This window comes from Fusarium subglutinans, assembly GCF_013396075.1.
Source record: "Fusarium subglutinans strain NRRL 66333 chromosome Unknown NRRL66333_c0000198, whole genome shotgun sequence".
Lineage (NCBI taxonomy): Eukaryota > Fungi > Ascomycota > Sordariomycetes > Hypocreales > Nectriaceae > Fusarium > Fusarium subglutinans.
This window is the reverse complement of record NW_023502261.1, coordinates 14,036-32,196: the sequence shown is the minus strand read 5'-3', so window position 1 is coordinate 32,196 and position 18,161 is coordinate 14,036. Positions and strand designations below refer to the sequence as shown.

The 18,161-nt window shown below is 49.0% G+C and overlaps 5 protein-coding genes across 5 annotated transcripts; 3 read left to right on the top strand and 2 right to left on the bottom strand.

The window, feature by feature from the left end:
* Positions 1 to 1,341: 1,341 nt before the first annotated feature.
* FSUBG_10970 (multidrug resistance) lies at positions 1,342 to 6,291 on the top strand (the record flags this gene model as incomplete). Its single annotated transcript, XM_036675602.1, has 9 exons — positions 1,342 to 1,515; positions 1,558 to 2,128; positions 2,191 to 2,417; positions 2,471 to 2,750; positions 2,813 to 3,046; positions 3,116 to 4,069; positions 4,125 to 5,409; positions 5,602 to 5,979; positions 6,039 to 6,291. 9 exons carry the CDS (start codon positions 1,342 to 1,344, stop codon positions 6,289 to 6,291), a joined length of 4,356 nt encoding a protein of 1,451 aa, XP_036533544.1.
* A 919-nt stretch (positions 6,292 to 7,210) lies between these two features.
* On the top strand, positions 7,211 to 9,951 carry FSUBG_10969 (peroxisomal amine oxidase copper-containing protein; the record flags this gene model as incomplete). Its single annotated transcript, XM_036675600.1, has 7 exons — positions 7,211 to 7,491; positions 7,593 to 7,920; positions 7,977 to 8,394; positions 8,446 to 9,082; positions 9,131 to 9,306; positions 9,362 to 9,572; positions 9,627 to 9,951. The coding sequence occupies 7 exons, from the start codon at positions 7,211 to 7,213 to the stop codon at positions 9,949 to 9,951; spliced, it is 2,376 nt and encodes a 791-aa protein (XP_036533543.1).
* A 305-nt stretch (positions 9,952 to 10,256) lies between these two features.
* FSUBG_10968 (ADH4-alcohol dehydrogenase IV) lies at positions 10,257 to 11,342 on the bottom strand (the record flags this gene model as incomplete). Its single annotated transcript, XM_036675599.1, has 1 exon — positions 10,257 to 11,342. The coding sequence occupies one exon, from the start codon at positions 11,340 to 11,342 to the stop codon at positions 10,257 to 10,259; it is 1,086 nt and encodes a 361-aa protein (XP_036533542.1).
* A 543-nt stretch (positions 11,343 to 11,885) lies between these two features.
* FSUBG_10967 (HOL1) lies at positions 11,886 to 16,578 on the top strand (the record flags this gene model as incomplete). Its single annotated transcript, XM_036675598.1, has 7 exons — positions 11,886 to 12,184; positions 12,237 to 12,642; positions 12,692 to 12,927; positions 12,982 to 13,343; positions 14,328 to 14,355; positions 14,610 to 15,942; positions 16,000 to 16,578. The coding sequence occupies 7 exons, from the start codon at positions 11,886 to 11,888 to the stop codon at positions 16,576 to 16,578; spliced, it is 3,243 nt and encodes a 1,080-aa protein (XP_036533541.1).
* Positions 16,579 to 16,687: 109 nt separating this feature from the next.
* On the bottom strand, positions 16,688 to 17,755 carry FSUBG_10966 (lipase esterase; the record flags this gene model as incomplete). Its single annotated transcript, XM_036675597.1, has 2 exons — positions 16,688 to 17,412; positions 17,464 to 17,755. 2 exons carry the CDS (start codon positions 17,753 to 17,755, stop codon positions 16,688 to 16,690), a joined length of 1,017 nt encoding a protein of 338 aa, XP_036533540.1.
* Between the last annotated feature and the right edge of the window lie 406 nt (positions 17,756 to 18,161).

Sequence of the window (18,161 nt, the reverse complement as noted above, 5' to 3'; positions counted from 1 at the left end):
AAAATTTGGTAAAGATTCGGTAGATCTTAGACTAAGTTTTCGAGTACATCGGTTTCATATGAGAAGTTTTCCTGCGCCCCGGAGGCATGGTATGATGGGAGGGAGGTCTGGCTTGCAGGGAGTGAGGTCATGTGGCGGTTGCAGCACCAACATAAAGACCACTTTCTTTTAATCCTATTGCGTGTTTTACGCCAAGCTTAGTATTCTATGTAGGTTTATAATCTTGCTTAAATGGTAAGTTCTGTCTAAATTTATAAATTATAGAGGCTTAATATAATCAAATTCGGTAAAAGGAATATCAATACTAATGAAAACATATGTTCTCTTTTTGTACGGTTAGCAAGATCTCTCTTCCAGTTCTAAGCGCCTGTAAAAAAGGAATTTGGTCAGTCGCGGACATGACTCACGGGGCGGCATATGCATGTAACATACCGGTATGGATTCCAGTGCAACAACACAGGGATAAAAGACCACGTAAACTGGAATACGAGTCGTGAAGTGGAACTAGTTATCTAATTCCATGATCTGAGCAGGCCTACTCAGTGGAGACAGAAAAAGCAAAGAATTGCTGAACAAGAGGCTGAGAGAAGTGAGTGATGATCTCTCTCGGTCTTGGAAAGGAAGGTCAACAAGAGAATATCCAGATGCGTACCTAGCCTCTGAGCAGGATTATCAAAAGCCAATCAAGCAATTAGTCTGGGATATGGCACTAATAGCCGCTGCCGTGCTTGCATTAGTCCCCGCCGGTGAGTTAGCATCGATGGGGGCCTAGTTCACTCTAGCTATACCGGTTACGACTATGATCGCCGCTACGGAGCCAGCTGAACATCACCCCGGGAGATTGCCTTAAATCGCCGATCTTTAACATATCAGTCCCGTTCCTGATCCTCCAAACATTGAAGATTGATCAGATGATGGCGTCTCGGAGCCCAAATGTAGAGTACGTACAGTTGTATCGCTTGCGACCGGTCCGCCGGATCGTTTCCACCGGCTTCGTATCGACCATGTGTGCTACGCCGTTGCGAGCCGTGCCGTGCCCCTTGCCTACCTACCCTGTATGTACCCATGCACCATGTCTGACGTGGCTCGCTACTCAATGATGACATTTGTCTTTGCACATTTTTCATCCTGGTGTTCAGTCTGTGGAGCACTTCCTCGGCTACTCTTGCAAAGGGTCTCTGTAGTAACAGGGACAGATTTCTCGGCTCACTTAGCTTGTAAGCGATCGATTGATCCCCCGTTGATCAAACAACCTTAATCGATTCTGCCAAAACATTAATTTGATTACAGATTGTAAAGCTTTGGTCTCACACAATCTCTGGTTTCACGTCAGTCACAATCATGGTCTCGCTGTCATGCGACGACTCTTTTGGTCCATATGCTGGTGGTTGTAGAGGCGGCTTCGACTTTACACTGCTCTTTGAAGAATCAATTCTCACTATACCTATCACTGCTCTGGTGCTTCTCGCTGCCCCATGTCGAGTCCTGTACCTTCTGCACAAGAATAGGGTCAAGGTAGAAAATAGCCGCTGGCTGTACTGTAAAATCGTGAGTTAGTTGATGTGCTCACGTCGTGTCTCGGGTACTGACAGCCTCACGACATTGTGTCTCGGTCTCTTAGCAGCGCAGATCAGCTTTCTCATCTCGTGGACTCGCTCTTCCGCAATTACGACCAGAGCCTCTCTTGCCACTGCTGCCTTGTCTTTTGTGGCATCAATTGGCATCTTATGTCTATCCTACGTTGAGCACGTCTATTCGTATCGACCGTCAACGGTGCTTATCCTCTTCCTACTCTTCACTGCTCTTTTCGATGCTGCTCGAACACGAACACTATGGCTCCAAGGCTACAATCGGCCGGCGGCAATCACTGCCCTCATCGCGACCGTGATAAAGATTATCATGCTCGCTGTCGAGGCAATCGAGAAGCGTCGTTTCTTGCGGCCCCAGTACCGTGCTTTGCCCCCTGAAGTCACTGGTAGTGTCTTGTCGCACTGGTTCTTCTCTTGGCAAATACCGCTGTTTCGCGCTGGCTATTCTAAGCACCTGGAGATTGAGGCGTTGTTTCCTCTCGAAAAACACTTCAAGTCTTCATATCTCCAGGAGCTTTTGGAAACAGCGTGGGCCAAAGGTCTGTCATTCTGTCAAATCTGCAGACAACATGTGGCTTACAGGATACTGACAGTGGCATAGCATCTAGAAAAGGCAGCCATGCTCTGATGCTGACGGTCCTGAGGACCTTGAAGTGGCCTACACTGTCCATCATCTTTCCACGTCTCTGCTTCATCGGCTTTACCTTTTGCCAGCCATTCCTCATCTCAGCAACCCTCGAATGGGCAGAGAGAGACAGTGACTCTGACGATATGAACCAAGGATATGGCCTCATAGGCGCATGGTTTCTTGTATTCATGGGTCTAGCAGTACGTGAATCTCTGTCGCTACAGGCGCATCCTACTAACGGTTCATGCTATAGGTCACGAGTGGCCAGTACCAACACCTCACGTATCGCGCCATCACCATGGCACGCGGTCAACTCGTCTCGATCTTGTTTGACAAGGCCACGGATATCAGTATTGCCGCTGCTGACCCCAGCGCAGCACTGACTCTGATGAGTGCCGACATTGAGAGGATCGATACGGGTTGGCGCACTGCCCATGACGTTTGGGCCAATTTGGTTGAGATTGTTATTGCGGTCTACCTGTTGGGACGCCAGCTCGGCATTGCGTGTCTGATTCCCGTCGGAGCAGCAATCTGTGAGTCCAGCTAGAAATGATTTATGATAGAGAATGAGGAATGAATGTACTGACGCCTGTAGTCTCCATCATCGGGTCTGTTATCGCGGTCAGTTTTGTCATGGCTCGTCAAGCCGCATGGCTAGAGGCCATCGAGAAGAGAATATCTGTTACGTCGCAGATGCTAGGCAGCATCAAGGGCGTCAAGATGTGTGGACTGACCGACGTGCTCAGCACTCGTATCCACGCTCTGCGAAATGACGAGTTGCGCATTTCCGGCAAATTTCGTAGGTTGTTGATCTGGAATATGGTCCTAGGTGAGTACCTACCGTGCATGGTTCAACCAGCATCGAAGGATGGAACGTTTACTTATGAGACATCCATAGCATACCTCGCTCCTATTTTTGCCCCAATCCTCACATTCGCAACGTACAGTCTTGTCGCCCAGTCACGGGGAGGAGACAACAACCTGGACATAAACCGCATATTTACATCTCTATCACTGTTTGCACTGCTGAACGAGCCTATTTCCTCGTTTGTTACTTCATTGTCCTCTCTGATGGGGTCCGTCGGGAGCTTTGCGCGCATACAGGCTTTCCTCAACACAGACGTTCGCGTCGACAGCAGAATCATCTCATATGATGACAAGAGCGAAGGGTCATCTAGCCCAGTTTCTCTACGCAGCGAGAAGGAGAAGGACTCGGGATTGTCCGAGAAAGAGCCTAACACTATCCAAAGAGGCCCGTTACTTGTCGATTCTCTGGACGGCAACTGTATCGTTGTCAAGACATGCGCCTTTGGATATGACTCTACGCAGAAACCCATCCTCAGTGATGTCACCGCTCATGTTCCGCTGGGCAATCTTACCCTCGTCGTGGGGCTAGTGGGCAGTGGCAAGTCAACTCTCCTCAGAGCATTTCTCGGAGAAGTGGCAGTCATAGCCGGATCTATTCAAGTGATGAATTCGGAAATCGCCTACTGCGATCAAACTCCCTGGCACATGAACGGCACTGTACGAGATAGCATCATCGGCTTCTCCCACGTCGACGAACGTTGGTACCAAACGGTCCTACACGCTTGTTCTCTGACGGAAGATCTCGCTCAACTTCCCAAGGGCGATCTCAGTAGGATCGGGAGCAAGGGGATCGTCCTCAGCGGAGGTCAGAGCCAACGAGTCAGCCTAGCGAGAGCTGTCTACGCACAAAAGAAGATTGTCATCCTTGATGATGTCTTCAGCGGGTTGGATATGCACACTGAGAACGCTGTCTTCCATAGCCTACTCGGCACTAATGGCCTCCTGCGACAGTCGAATACAACCGTCATCTTGGCGACTTCTCGTGGTACGTTGCATACTTCCCCTTTATTCTCATACTTATGCTGACACTGCTGCTGCAGCAAATCGACTTTCCTACGCAGACCACATCATCAGCCTCGATGGTACTGGTATAGGCTGTGTAGAGGGAAGTTTTGACAAGTTGACCAAAGCGGACAACTACGTTTCCCGCTTGGCTGTAGCGTCTGCGAACTGGACATATTGCCAAGCGACTTCTGTCTCTTCTTCTGCAGAACCATCAGCTGACACGTTGCTGGATGCAGAGGTACTCCTCTCGGAGGAAGCCAAGGATGACGCTGGTCGTCGCACTGGCGACATGGCGATATACCTATACTACATCCGCGCTATCGGCTGGGTTCCCAGTTTGATCTTCGTCTTTGCCATCTGCGCCTTTATAGTCTGCCAATCCTTCCCTACTATCTGGCTCAACTGGTGGGCAGTCGCCAATGCTAAAGACCCTTTTGCACGCCTGGGTTATTATCTAGGCATCTACGCGATGCTAGGTGGGCTCGCGATTATCTTCCTAGTCCTCAGCACCTGGCAGATGATTGTCACCATGGTACCGCTGTCAGGCAATAGCTTCCACCAGAGTCTTCTCAAGACGGTACTCAACGCACCCATGTCCTTCTTTGCTACTACGGATGCTGGCGTCACTATCAATCGCTTCAGCCAGGATCTTCAGCTGGTCGACATGGACCTGCCGCTGTCAGCGCTGAACACCTTTGCCACGTTTGTGTTGTGCATCGCTGAGATGGTTCTGATCTCTGTAGGTTCGTACTACACAGCCATCGCGTTTCCCTTTCTGTTCGTCGCGTTGTGGGTGGTTCAGCATACATATCTTCGAACATCTCGGCAGCTTAGATTCATGGATCTTGAGGCAAAGAGCCCGCTGTATGCGCTTTTCACGGAATCTGTCGCTGGACTGGCGACACTGCGTGCATTTGGCTGGCGTGACGCACTGGAAAAGAAACATCATGATCTTCTAGATCGGTCTCAGCGGCCGTTCTATCTTCTCTACGCGGCTCAGAGATGGCTGACTCTTGTCCTCGACTTGTTTGTTACAGTCATTGCTGTACTAGTCGTCGTCCTTGTCACACAGTTGAGAGGTGTACTCCCAACTGGGTTGATCGGCGTGGCCCTTGTCAACATCATCCAGTTCAGTCAGCACCTAAAGCTACTGATGACATTCTGGACAACCTTGGAGACACACATTGGTGCCATCTCTAGGATCAAATCATTCACGTCTGATACTGCTTCAGAGCACGAGCCACAGGAAACAGACCAGCCACCGTCTATATGGCCGTCCAAGGGCCAGATTGTTTTCGACAATGTTTCTGCCGGGTATAGGTGCGTTCATTTGACCCAAGCCCTACAACTAGTTGCTGACCAGTATGTTTGTAGACCATCTGAAAATGTCTTGAAAGGTATATCCTTATCGATCGAGGCAGGTCAGAAAGTTGGCATTTGCGGACGAACCGGAAGGTAACATGCTCTCATCGTTCACTAGTCATGCTCAAGCTGACCTATATACACCCGCAGCGGCAAGAGTTCCATGGTGTCTTGTCTTTTCCGTATGGTGGACCTCCACCATGGTAAAATCCTCGTAGACGGGCTCGACATTAGCACGCTTCCCCGCCAAGAAGTTCGCACTCGACTAGTTGGCGTGCCTCAAGATGCATTCCTCATCGAAGGAAGTAGCGTGAGGCTGAACGCGGACCCTGCTCAAGCGCTCTCAGATGCGGCCATTGAAGACGCCATGAGGGCCGTTGAGCTCTGGGACATTGTAGCTGAGAAAGGAGGCCTTGATGCGCCCATTGAAGCGCTTCACCTTTCCCATGGCCAGAAGCAGCTCTTCTGTATCGCACGCGCTCTCCTACGCCCTTCGCCCATTGTAGTTCTGGATGAAGCTACCAGCAGGTAAGCCGTAACGGTTCATTTGCCGCCGTCTTGACATCGAGAACTGACATTATGACTAGCGTTGACTCGCATGTTGATGAGCTTGTGCAGCGCGTTATACGTGAGAGGTTTGAGAATCGCACAGTGATTGCGATCGTGCACAAGCTCCAGTCAGCCCTCGAGGACTTTGACATGATAGCCGTGCTTGATAAAGGTGAACTACTAGAGTTTGGACCTCCGCGACAGCTTCTGGACAAGGGGCCTGCAAATTCTGCATTTGCTGCTCTGTATGCGAGCCTAAGCACGGGAGACGAGGAAACACCACAGGCATGATGCAGAATGATATTCTGCTAGAAACGTATGATAAAGATGGCACGACTGGCTTTGGCACCAGGGAAATGATTCGGAACTAGACTAGTGTACCTTTTCCTGTTATGTTAGCTCCCAGTAGATGGCTTGATTTAGAGCCTGAATTATGATCGCCCAAGATCGAAGACAAGATCACCAGCTAATCCGCCAGAGGTGCTTTGCTCTCTAGGGTAGAGAATCAGTGAATGGCTTCATGTATCTAACCTACGGCGAGAGACTGACTACGGGCTAATATCAATGCTAGTGAGAATGTGGCCATATCTGGAGGAACCACGAAAGCCTCCCATGTCATAGTTTCATGCTTACCGCGCTATCCGCTGTTGTGCGGCCTCAATTCCAAATTTTCATCCTGCAGTTTCGTATTACAGCAATTCTTCCCTGCTCGAATATGGTGATAATGAGTCATAATGCGGATATTGGTCTTGCAGCTGCGGCCACAGCTGCTAGATCATGTATTTGCGCCATTATTTTACTGGAACACAGAACATCCGGTAGCCTCACTTTCCGAGATCGACATGCCAGGACTAAAAGCGAAACAGGTTAAGCTTCTCAAACGTTTTTCAGCTCTAGACGTTGGACCGGAGCTATACTGCGTGCCGTGAAAGAGGCTTGCAGCATGCAGTAGTGGATTTGGTGGCTGGCTGATCAGATATCACTTACAACAGGCCCCGGCTGCCCACTGCTCTCTTTTTTGCCGACCAGAGCCGTGCCGTGCTAACCGTGCTTCCCCTTGCATAACTGTGCCGGGGAGTTACTTGCCATTTTTCTTTCCAGGTTGTTTACAGCCCTATAACCGTAGCATGCTTCTACCCGTCTTTCGTAGGTCACCACCATTACATCCACCACTTTCTGCCCTGCCTCAGGCCTTTGACTACCGGCGGTCATGCGTCTCACTATCAGTCTGGTTCTCTACTTCTTTATTATACCGAACGGGATATTGGCTTATCCTGGCCCCGCTGGTCCAGCAGCACGGCCTCATTCCCTTAAGCGCCTTTCAGAGTACAAGTCCTCCGCATCAGGATGCAGCTCTGGTCAAGAGGTAGTCATCAAGGCGCCAGTGAAGAATGTTTTCCAAAGTCTCACGGATGAAGAATATGCCCATGTTACGGCGTATCTTCATGAGCAAAAAGACCTTAACTTGACTGCTGTAGTTAACTCAACCTCGTGAGTCTAGTTTCGCTTAACTACCTAACAAAGATTTGTTGAACATTTTCTGCCTATTTCTCACATAGCGCTATCGTGATACATCAGCTAATAGTGCTCAGCTGGGATAATGTAATTGTGTCTTTGGACCTGTTACAGCCGAACAAGACAGATGCATTAGCTTACCTCGAAGGCCACGGTCCTGCTCCAGTCCGCTATGCCAGAGCAACCCTCCAGTTTAACTCAAAAGTGCAGCCCTACATTCAAGAGTACATGGTCGGGCCATTACCGATCCAGCAGGGCCTGACGCATCATGAAGAACTCAACTACATATTCACATCTGGCCGAGGCCGAATCAATGTGTACAACGCTGACGGTGAAGACATCGCTGCTTTTAACCTCAAGATCGGCACTGAGATAAAGGAAATCACCAAGGAACTTCTCAACGGTGTCCGTATATCACCCAATTATGAGTTAAAAGATCCACTGACTAACGACGTCAACAGACCGCGACAGGTGCCAAAACAGATAATCTACTAATTGCAGGCAGTGACCCTCTCATTCATCGTAACGATAGGGTCTACCAGTGGAACGAGTTCTACTCTGCCCACACTGGCGAGTTCTACTCAGAAACTGTACTACCCACCAGTTTACAATTCAAGGTTGACCTTACGGGTCGAGATCCATCCAAGTGGAAGGTGGTGGGCTGGTACTACGATGGCAACTTCTGGCCAACGACTGCCGCCTTTCGTAAGGGCATCAAGACCTTGAAACGAAAGCCAGGTCCAGTCATTGACGGATCGTGGACTTCTACTGATCAACAAGGAGATAGCTTTCCCCGCGATCATCTGTATCCTCCCATTTCAGTCCAACCTGATGGTCCCCGATTCGGAGTGGATAGAGAGCAGAACTACGTTGAATGGAGTAAGTTCTTTGGACTTATATTTCGCACATCTAACTGACAATACGTGAAAGTGGACTTTAGCTTCTTCCTGTCTAACCACAAAGAAACGGGTTTGCAGTTACACGACGTTCGATTCAGGGGCGAACGTCTCATCTATGAGTTTGGTCTTCAAGAGGCTCTTGCGCATTACGCTTCGCAAGACCCGCTCCATGCCTCATCAGCATATCTTGATTCCTCTTACGGTATAGGCACCAGTCAATGGAACCTCGTCGATGGTTTTGACTGCCCATCTCACGCTACCTATCTCAACACAACGTTTTACATCAGTGAGACTACCCATGTGCACCCAAACAGTTTGTGTCTATTCGAGTACGATACTGGTTATCCTATTCAACGACACCTGACCTCGGACTATGTTTCTGCAACCAAGAACATCATCTTCACCGTACGCAGCGTTTCCACGGTAGGAAATTATGACTATCTCTTTGAGTACTCTTTCTACTATGATGGAACCATCACCGTGACTGTTCGGGCCTCGGGCTATATCCAAGGAGCCTTTTGGTCCGGAGACGGTGATTATGGTTATCATATTCATGATAATCTGTCTGGATCTATGCATGACCATGTCATCAACTTCAAGCTGGACCTGGACATCAAGGGCAGGAACAACAGTCTGATGAAGACAGAGTTTGTACCGCACACTCAAGTGTAAGAAATATTTCGACGTTTGTACATCAGCCCACTGACTTTGCACAGATATCCATGGTCCGATGGTCAGCCTATCAACACTATGAAGGTTAACCGCTCGTACATTGCCAGCGAGGATGACGGCAAGATAAACTGGGCACCAAACGGAGCTGCTTCATATTCCGTTGTCAACAAAGACAAGCTGAATGACTTCGGGGAGGCGCCCGGTTACTCCATAACCCCAAGTATGACAACCTGCCCATACACATGGTCTCGACCGATGGCTAACATGGTCTACAGACAGCGGTAGCACTGCATTTCTGACTGTTCAGTCATCCTCGGCCCTTGGTCAAGCAGCCAATTGGGCCAATCATAACCTCTATGCCCTCCAGCACCACGACACTGAACCAAAGAGTGCATATGCCTTTAACAGCCACGACTTGAATCGTCCAGCTGTCGACTTCAATAAGTTCTTTAATGGAGAAAGTCTGGACCAGGAAGACATTGTTCTGTAAGTACCTAGTAACATAGCATGGCTAGCATTCAGAACTGACAATTATTGTAGATATTTTAATCTCGGCATGCATCACCTCCCCAATACAGCCGACCTGCCCAACACTGTAGCTACGAAAGCTGTCTCTTCCATGATAATCTCTCCGCAGAATTACTTTTCCGGTGACGTATCACGACGGACCGTGCATCAAGTCCGAATGTCCTTTGACAAGAACTCCAAAGTCACCGAGGTCAAGAGGTTTGGTGTGAAGCAGCCTACCTGCGCCTTTGATATGAATAGAGCGGCACCTAACCTGAGCAAGTTTGTTGGGGAGATTGAGATTCCTAAGTTTCCATGGAATCCAAGTGGTAGTCTGCAGACGAACCCTGGTGGCTAAGGGACAGGGCATTTCCTCTAGGTAGCACTGACGCCGCGCCCTATAATGCAGTAGCATATAACTTGAAGCATCTTCTTCAGAATGATGAGATATATACGGAGTCTCATAGTTTATTTTCAGGTCATAGCCAATTGAGTGGACCATGTTATAGCTACAATACCCCAATAGAGACTTTATCTTCTTTTCTTTTCACACGTAATCGATGACTTCTCTGCCCATGCTTCCTTTCATCGTGCGTGAGGCAGACTAGGCTCGGAAGAGCAGCCTTTTCCTACATAAATTAAGTCATCCTTATAGAAAGTTTCTTACTGCAAGGTTGCTTCAGCCGGCTCCCCAGCCCACGCCCTCCGCAGTAGTTCAAGAATCCATTTAAACTCCAAAGGTCGTGGATTGGGGTATTGGTTACTTGTAGCAATCTGAGCCGCCCTGTCAATATCGCTTTCTTTCATTCCCAGCTCCTTCAATCCATGTGGTACCGGCAGCTTTCCCAACAGTAGCCCCAATCCTTTCACCGCATCCCCATCGCTTCCTGGGAGAACAGCAGCTAGCTTCGCCATCTGGTCAGGGATACACGGTGCATTGTAAGACAAGGAATGAGGGAGCATGACAGTGTGCGTTTCAGCATGAGGAAGTCCAAACGATCCACCCAGCGTATGGCAGATTTTGTGATGAAGTCCCATTGACGAGTTGCCTAGGACCGTGCCGCAAAGCCATGCGCCGTATAGAGCCTGGTCGCGAGGGGCTTTGGAGTCGGGGTTTTCCACAATTTGAGGTAGAGCTTCGGCCAATGATTTAATTCCCTCGAGGGCAAGTATGGAAGTAATAGGGTTCGCATTTTGAGCGTAGAGTGCCTCGATAGCATGGGCGATTGCGTTGATTCCAGATGTGCTGCATATAGTGGGAGGTAGCGTCAAGGTAAGATCTAAATCGTAGATAACAACAGCAGGTAGGATCTTAGGATCGGATCGAGTAGTTTTAATGCCTTCTTGCGTCTCGCCGAGAATGGGAGTCATTTCAGAGCCCGAATAGGTCGTTGGAATGCTGATGTGAGGTACGCCTGAACGAAAGGAGATGGCCTTTCCTAGTCCAACAACCGATCCTCCACCGATAGAAACCACGCAATCTGCTGATACGGAGCCAAGAAAGGAAGTTCCTTGTTCCGTTACAGATGTTGGAGTGTGCGCTGTGGCGTGGGCGAAGATGCCAGCGACATCGAGGGAAGCATCTTTGAGTATGTCGGACAGTTGGTCTGCGAGGTGACGTTTACCAGGCGTGCAAAGGAGGAGTGGTCGGGAGACTTGGAGGCACTTGATCTCAGCAGGGAGTTTGGTGATACTGCCTGAACCAAAGACAACTCGATTGGTCTGGACATTGTACACGAAGTCCTTCATGTTGGGTTTGCAAAATCGGTGCAGTAATTGGTGTTACAAATTCCTCAGAGACGGTTCTTTTGAGACTGCTACACAGAAATAGAACATCAAATTACCTCATTCAATTGTTTTATTACATATTTGGTCGGAAGATCCGGAAGATTCGGAAAACCTAGCATGCTGAGACCGGAAGCCGGAAGATTTGGATTTGAGTTTGAGGTTTTCCGAGATATCGAATATTCTTCCGGAAGCTAGAGTAGGTAGCACTTAGGAACGCGGGGCCCCACGTTATAGGGTGATCGACGACTACTGTACATCGGATCGTGCATCCCATCCTACCGGTATTGCCCCGCATCCGGAGATAGATCCGGCTACTGCACTGCCGGAGATCTTAACACCAGGCTGAGAGTCTAGACATAAATGATGGACTTTCCCTCTGATGCGCAGATCGTCTGAAAGTAGATCTTCATTCCTGGGCAGTGCATATACGCACCCCTCTATTTCATACAACCTTAATAACAGGCTACCTTACAAGTCACTACACTTGTATAAACTCAGACCAGCATGGACGATCTCAAACCCAAGCAATCAATGGATGAACAAGTCGGCGACACTACATTGTCCTCAGATCTCAAAGATTCAGAAGGCTACATCGCCCAGGCTGACACGGAACACCATGGCAACCTCAAGCTCGCCAAGGATGGGCATACCGTTCTGATTCCGCAACCTTCTGACGATACACGAGACCCTCTCAACTGGAGTCCTGTCAAGAAACATGTCATTCTCTTCATCGTTAGTTTCGCAGCTTTTCTTCCAGACTATGGCAGTGCTGTTGGCGCTGTTACGCTCATCCCGCAGGCAGCGTAAGTACAGACTTATTCTAATGAGAGATCATCATTTAACACGACGCTCTAGGCAATGGAACATGAGCCAGGACACAGTTAACCACTCCCAAGTTGGTAATGTTTTCATGCTCGGCGCAGGCGGTATCTTCGTTGTGGCCCTGTCTGCATGGGCAGGCCGGCTCCCCGTTTTATTCTACTTCCTTGTAATCGCTACAGCCACGGCCGCTTGGTGCGCTGCTGCTACGACCTTTGAGTCTTTCATGGCTGCTCGTATTCTGAATGGCTTCTTCAGCACTGTCGCGCAAGGTGGAGGATTGATGTTCATCTTTGACATGTTCTTCTTCCACGAGCGTGCTCGCAAGATTAATATCTGGGCTGCCTTCATTATCCTCTCTCCGTATATGGGTCCATTGTTGACTGCCTTCATTATTACGACTAAGTCGTGGCCCATTGCATTCTGGGTCTATTTTACTGAAGTATAGCCGACTTGCCTAACGACTGAGTTTCAAACTGACCAAGTTATAGACTTCGCTTGCGCTTATCCTCACAATCCTGTTTGTCGAGGAGACCTATTACGACCGTCGCATCACTGCCGCCAATCAGCCACCCAGAGGATCACGCATCGGCAACCTATTAGGCTATGCCCAGTATCAATCTCGCCACCTCCGTAACAGCTTCGGTCAAGCCTGCATGCGCCCCGTCCGCGTCATCATCAAGCCAACCGTCTTTCTGTCTTGCCTCTACTATCTACTGACCTTTGCGTGGGTTGTTGGTATTAACACAACCTTGTCAATATTCCTTACACCTTTATACAGCTTTGGTCCTAAGCAGATCGGTTTTTTCTATTTCACCCCTGTTGTTGCCGCTATTCTGGGTGAGGTAATCGGCCACTGGCTACACGATGGCATTGCCACGCAGTTCATCAAGACGCACAACGGTCACTTTGAACCCGAAATCAGACTGCGTGCAATTTGGTTCAGCACGCCGTTCATGCTCGCCGGTTTAGTGGGACTGGGCTTCGCTCTTGAGGAGGGCTATCATTATATGATTACAGCATTGTTCTGGGGCTTATATGTCTTTGGTATCATGGTGACTACAGTTGCTCTGAATGCATATAATCTCGACAGCTATCCCGAAGCATCAGGGGAGGTATCTGCATGGATCAACTTTGCGCGAAGTAAGTTAATATGCCACTACTCACACAACATCTTGAGGAAGTTGCTGACCCCATACAGCTACTGGGGGGTTTATCATTAGCTATTTTCAAGTCAAGTGGGCAAACTCGGTCGGCGCTAAAGTCAGCTTCGGTACCCAGGCTGGTATTTGTGCTTTTGCATTTCTTATCATTATTGTGTTGCAGGTATTCGGGAAGAGAATGAGACTCAGGAGTGGAAAATTATCCTTCCCCACAGCTTAGGGCATTTGTCTATGGGATATCAATTATCAAATTAATGTAATTTTCATCTTTGAAAGGATGTCCAAGGCACAGGATGGCTCTATGCTAGATACGTACCTAGTACATACATGATCTGACATTCTCCAAAGCTCTTGTGCAGAGATGAGGTCTATCCTTACCTCAGGGGACAAGAAAACACCAGACCTTAAGATAAGGAGTCAAAATAAACTTATCAAAGAGCCCCCTAAGCTTAGGCTAGATTTACCTAAATATTTCTAATGCTTAGGGTCGAGGTCCTGTGTTTTCTCCCCCCCCCCAGCCTTAGTACTGCATTCTCTGTTTGGAATTTGACCATCTGCCTCTTCCATCGACCCCACTCAATGACTTCCCGTAACAGTTGGCCAACGGGAGTACTCGCGATTTTATTTATTCAGCGGCCTCAGGCAATGCAGTCAGATCCCCAGGTTTTGAAATTGCGGGGATGACATACCAACTTGATGTAGTTAGTGGATCTACCTCGGCACTTGGGTGCGGAATTGATGAACAGGGCAACCTAATGAACGGAGCTCCGCTGGTCCCGCTGCTGAGCAAACTTGGACCTTTGAATCCCGCGTTTCCCGGTTTAATGTATTTTTGAAGGGAACGAGAACCGGAAAATGTCCTCGACTTCAACAACGAAGAAATCTAGCAAGAGGGATGAGTATACCTCTCATGCTTGGTGAGTGATTAATGTTCTTAGACTGAGTTTAACTGACTAGGATGTAGCACAGAATGCCAGCGACGCAAGGTCAAAGTTAGTCTCACCCACTTAATGGGTATAAACACTTCAGTGTTGATCTATTATCGCAGTGTTCTGGACAATCACCATGCCACAACTGCCTCGGCAGAGGCGCTGAATGTAGCTATCAAGAGCCATCAGATGGATCGACTAAAAGGAAGCGAAAGCGGGCATCGTCAAACACAAACAAGTATGATAGCGCCACTGTCTTCAACTATAACTCTGCATATCGTTTCTACTTTTATCCCTCTAAGCTGACAGTTATCCAGAAGACGCGCTGTTCCCTCCTCGAGTCTCTCCATCTCTGCATCTGAAGAGACTGCACTGCTCAAGGAGCAGCTTCAACGATTGCAACAAGGTCTGGATACCTTGATGATGCAGCAATCACTTAGCTTCGACTTTCTCAGTTCGCACAACACTCCACCACTGCCGGACCATATGGGTATCTCGGCACCCTCACCAGATGAACCGCCTCTCGAATTCAACCATTCCATCGAGGCACTTGAACCACAGAGGGCAACAGACAATCTTGAGGAAGTATCACCGGACTCTTGTCAAGATGGCCCTCAACCTGCTGAGCTTACCTATGCCGAGACTGACACGTTTGTCCCCGGAAACAAATGGCTGAGCCGATTCGCTGTTGCTTCGCAAATCTGTGATCTACGCTCCAGTGTCGGCGCAGATCCTGTTCTCCCAAACACAACTCCCTCAAAGAGCTGTACCGTTGTGCTTCCTTGCCCCAAGGACCTGACTCAGGCGATAAAGATAGGCCTAGCTGGCATCGACTGCTTCTTTCCTTCCATCAATGGGACGAGGCTGGTAGAAGCAATTTCACGGACACTGGAGGCGCTGTGCTACTCTTCTACCACCCTGTCTGTTGTTGTGACCGAGCCGCATCACTTAGTCGTATCAATTCTTCTCGTCATCGTTGCAGCTGGACAGAACCTCGACGACAAAACTTGTCCTGATCTGTATCTGGACAAGGCATGGCCTGGCTCAGAAGCTTATTGGCAGAGTAGGAAGCTCGCACAGCACTTTGAAGGACGCAGCGAGCTGCAGGCAAACTTTGTCGTCTATCACACCTTCGCCGCGGCCTATCTCTTGTCAGCAGAGAGGTTACGTCTTGCCTCGACCCATGTACTTAACGGACTTCATTCCGCTGTCAGTCTGGGATTAGGCCAAAGCCACGGATTTCCTACATCCTCAGAGGACTTTGTAGATCCCCTGGCATTATGGGTTACTCTCGACTTCCTGGACAAGCGCATCACTCAGAAGTGCGGCATTCCGTACTTTGTTGGAAACAGTCTTGGACATGTGGATTTTGAGCGCGAAACTAGCCCTCACATCGACATGAAGAGCAGGGTGTATTTGAAGACCATGTTCAGCCATGCTAGACTCTGGGCGTCCGTGTGGGACGGATTCTTAGCTCCCAACGCCCCAATGGCGGGTGACTGGGTTGAAATCCAAGCATTTGATGCCAAGCTTCTGGCTCTTAGGGAGCAATGCCCCTACACGTTATCGTGGAACGAAGAGTCAGTGAACAACACCATTTTCAAATCTCCTTCCGAACCAGAAGATCGACGCCGTCTTCTTGTTTTCCTAGTAAGTTTTTAAACGCCAGCTCGGGATGTGTAACGCAGCACTAATCAAGTAATTCAGAGATACCAATCTCTCAGAGTGAGCATCCGCCAAAAGACGCTTTGTTCTCCAGAGACGAATGCCCGAAGGGCAGAATCTTGCTTAACAATCTCCATCGAGTCTTTGGATGCAATCGGCCAATACCTGGACACCTGGGGCGCAAACCCGAATGCCGGTTATATACTAACTTCTTCTCTGGTCGAGTCCATATACTACCTAACCCTCGGACACCGTGAAGGCGTTTCTATGCTTGGCGCTGAGGCACTTCCGCAAGCGCTCCGTCGAGCTGGCAGCATGCTAGAGTCTCTGTCTGCAACAATCATGTCGGCAGCCAGAGCCTTCAAAGCCTTGCGATGCGTGTTGGACTTTGACTTTCATAAGGCAAGTCCAGATTACAACCTCTTATTCCCACTTGAGGGTTTTCCTGAGTCCAATATGAACTTTGAAATGCCGGATGATCAAGTCGAGTATCTCTCAAGTACAGAAACATTTGATTTTTCGAAGAGCTTCGACGCGATAAATCCAAACCCGATTGGACGATCTAGTCTTGAGGTTAACTCATTATTAGCTGAGATGTTTAATGAGATTGAGGCTAGATAGTCCCAAGCTTCACCTTATAGATACCAGTCATGTACTAATAATCTTTCTATGTAATGCATGTTTCTGCTGTGGCTACCTAGACAGACTGCTTTGAGAAGAAAGGTATTGACTAAAATCTATTGGCCACAGGTATTGACGTAGTGAACCTTTGCAATTGCACTCGTAAAAATTCCACAACTGATTGAACCCCTGCATCGGTAACCTCACCCAGTGGAAATAGCGTAAAGGCATGGCAAGCACCCTCAACAACATGTAGAACAGCTTCGCTCCCAGCGTTAACCCACTTGGCAGCCATGAAAATGCTATCATCGAGCAGTGGCTCAGTACTTCCGACAAGAAAATGCGCTGGCGGCAGGTTACCCAAGTCAGCATACAACAGGGATATATCAGGTCTTTTCCTATCACAGAACGGGATATGACCGAAAGCCGCCTCACAAAACTTCATCATGATCTCGCGACTGATGACTATGTTCCTCTTGTGCGAAAGCAAGGAAGGCGTGTAGGTGAGGTCGTATATCCCATAGCCTGCACAAATTGCAGCGATTTGTGACTTGACGTCGATTTGATGCTTGTCCCGCAATTCTAGGGCCACCGCCAAAGCGAACCAAGCACCAGCCGACTCTCCACCGAGTACTCGTAGGGGAGCTCCAAGAAGACTGACGCCCTGAGCAGAAAGAGCAAAAAGCGCCGCGTCTACGCAGTCGTCGCGGCCTGCGGGGAATGGATGCTCCGGCGCGAGTCGGTACTCGACAGACGCCACGGTCAGGCCGGATGCTTCGGACAGTCGCGTCAAGTACCCATCGTAAGAGGCGTTGCCCCCAATGACGAAGCCACCTAAAGACGGGTCACCAACTAAACATGGCTACACTAGCGCGTTGGTCATACCGGCATGGAAGTGTAGGAAAACGCCTTTGGACGGACCAGGCGGTTCGATCACCCGGAGTTCAATCTTCTGTCCGTCGCGCCCGGTGGTATAAACCAGACGGGCTTGGTCATTGAGTTGTGGACGATCAAACCCATGAGTGCCTTCTGCTCGTGCTTTGCGGTAGTCTCGAGGGCGGTCAAAGTCATACCATTGCTTGGCATTTGCCAATTGTTTCTCGAGGCGATCGACAAGCTCGAGGCGAGTCGCACGGACTTGGTTAGACACGGACTTCGGGCGTACGTTGACCGACATTGGATGTAAAACTTGGCCTCAGCAAGCCAAAGTTTTTTTGTTTTTTTTTTCAATCAGGATGCGGTTCAGGTTGATAATTCTTAAGAGGATGATATCAGTAGAAGTCTGTTAGTCAAAATGTACGGATCTGTGGACTCTTTACCCGGCTGTTACTGTCCACCCTCTTGCGCACGCTTAAGATGCAATTGCGGTTAGAAAGCTATGACGGAATTGATGGTTCCGTGGGACAGAAGATTCCGCGGGTGGCTCACTTTTGTCCGTGTCTCTAGTCTTCTGGTCGGTAAGGAGTACAGAGTCTAAAAAGTGTCTAATTATCCAATTGGTTAGTGGTTTAAGCACGGCCTGACCTGCCGGGTAGGTTGGTAAAACATGATTTTAAGATATATGATTCTTTATGTTATAGCCT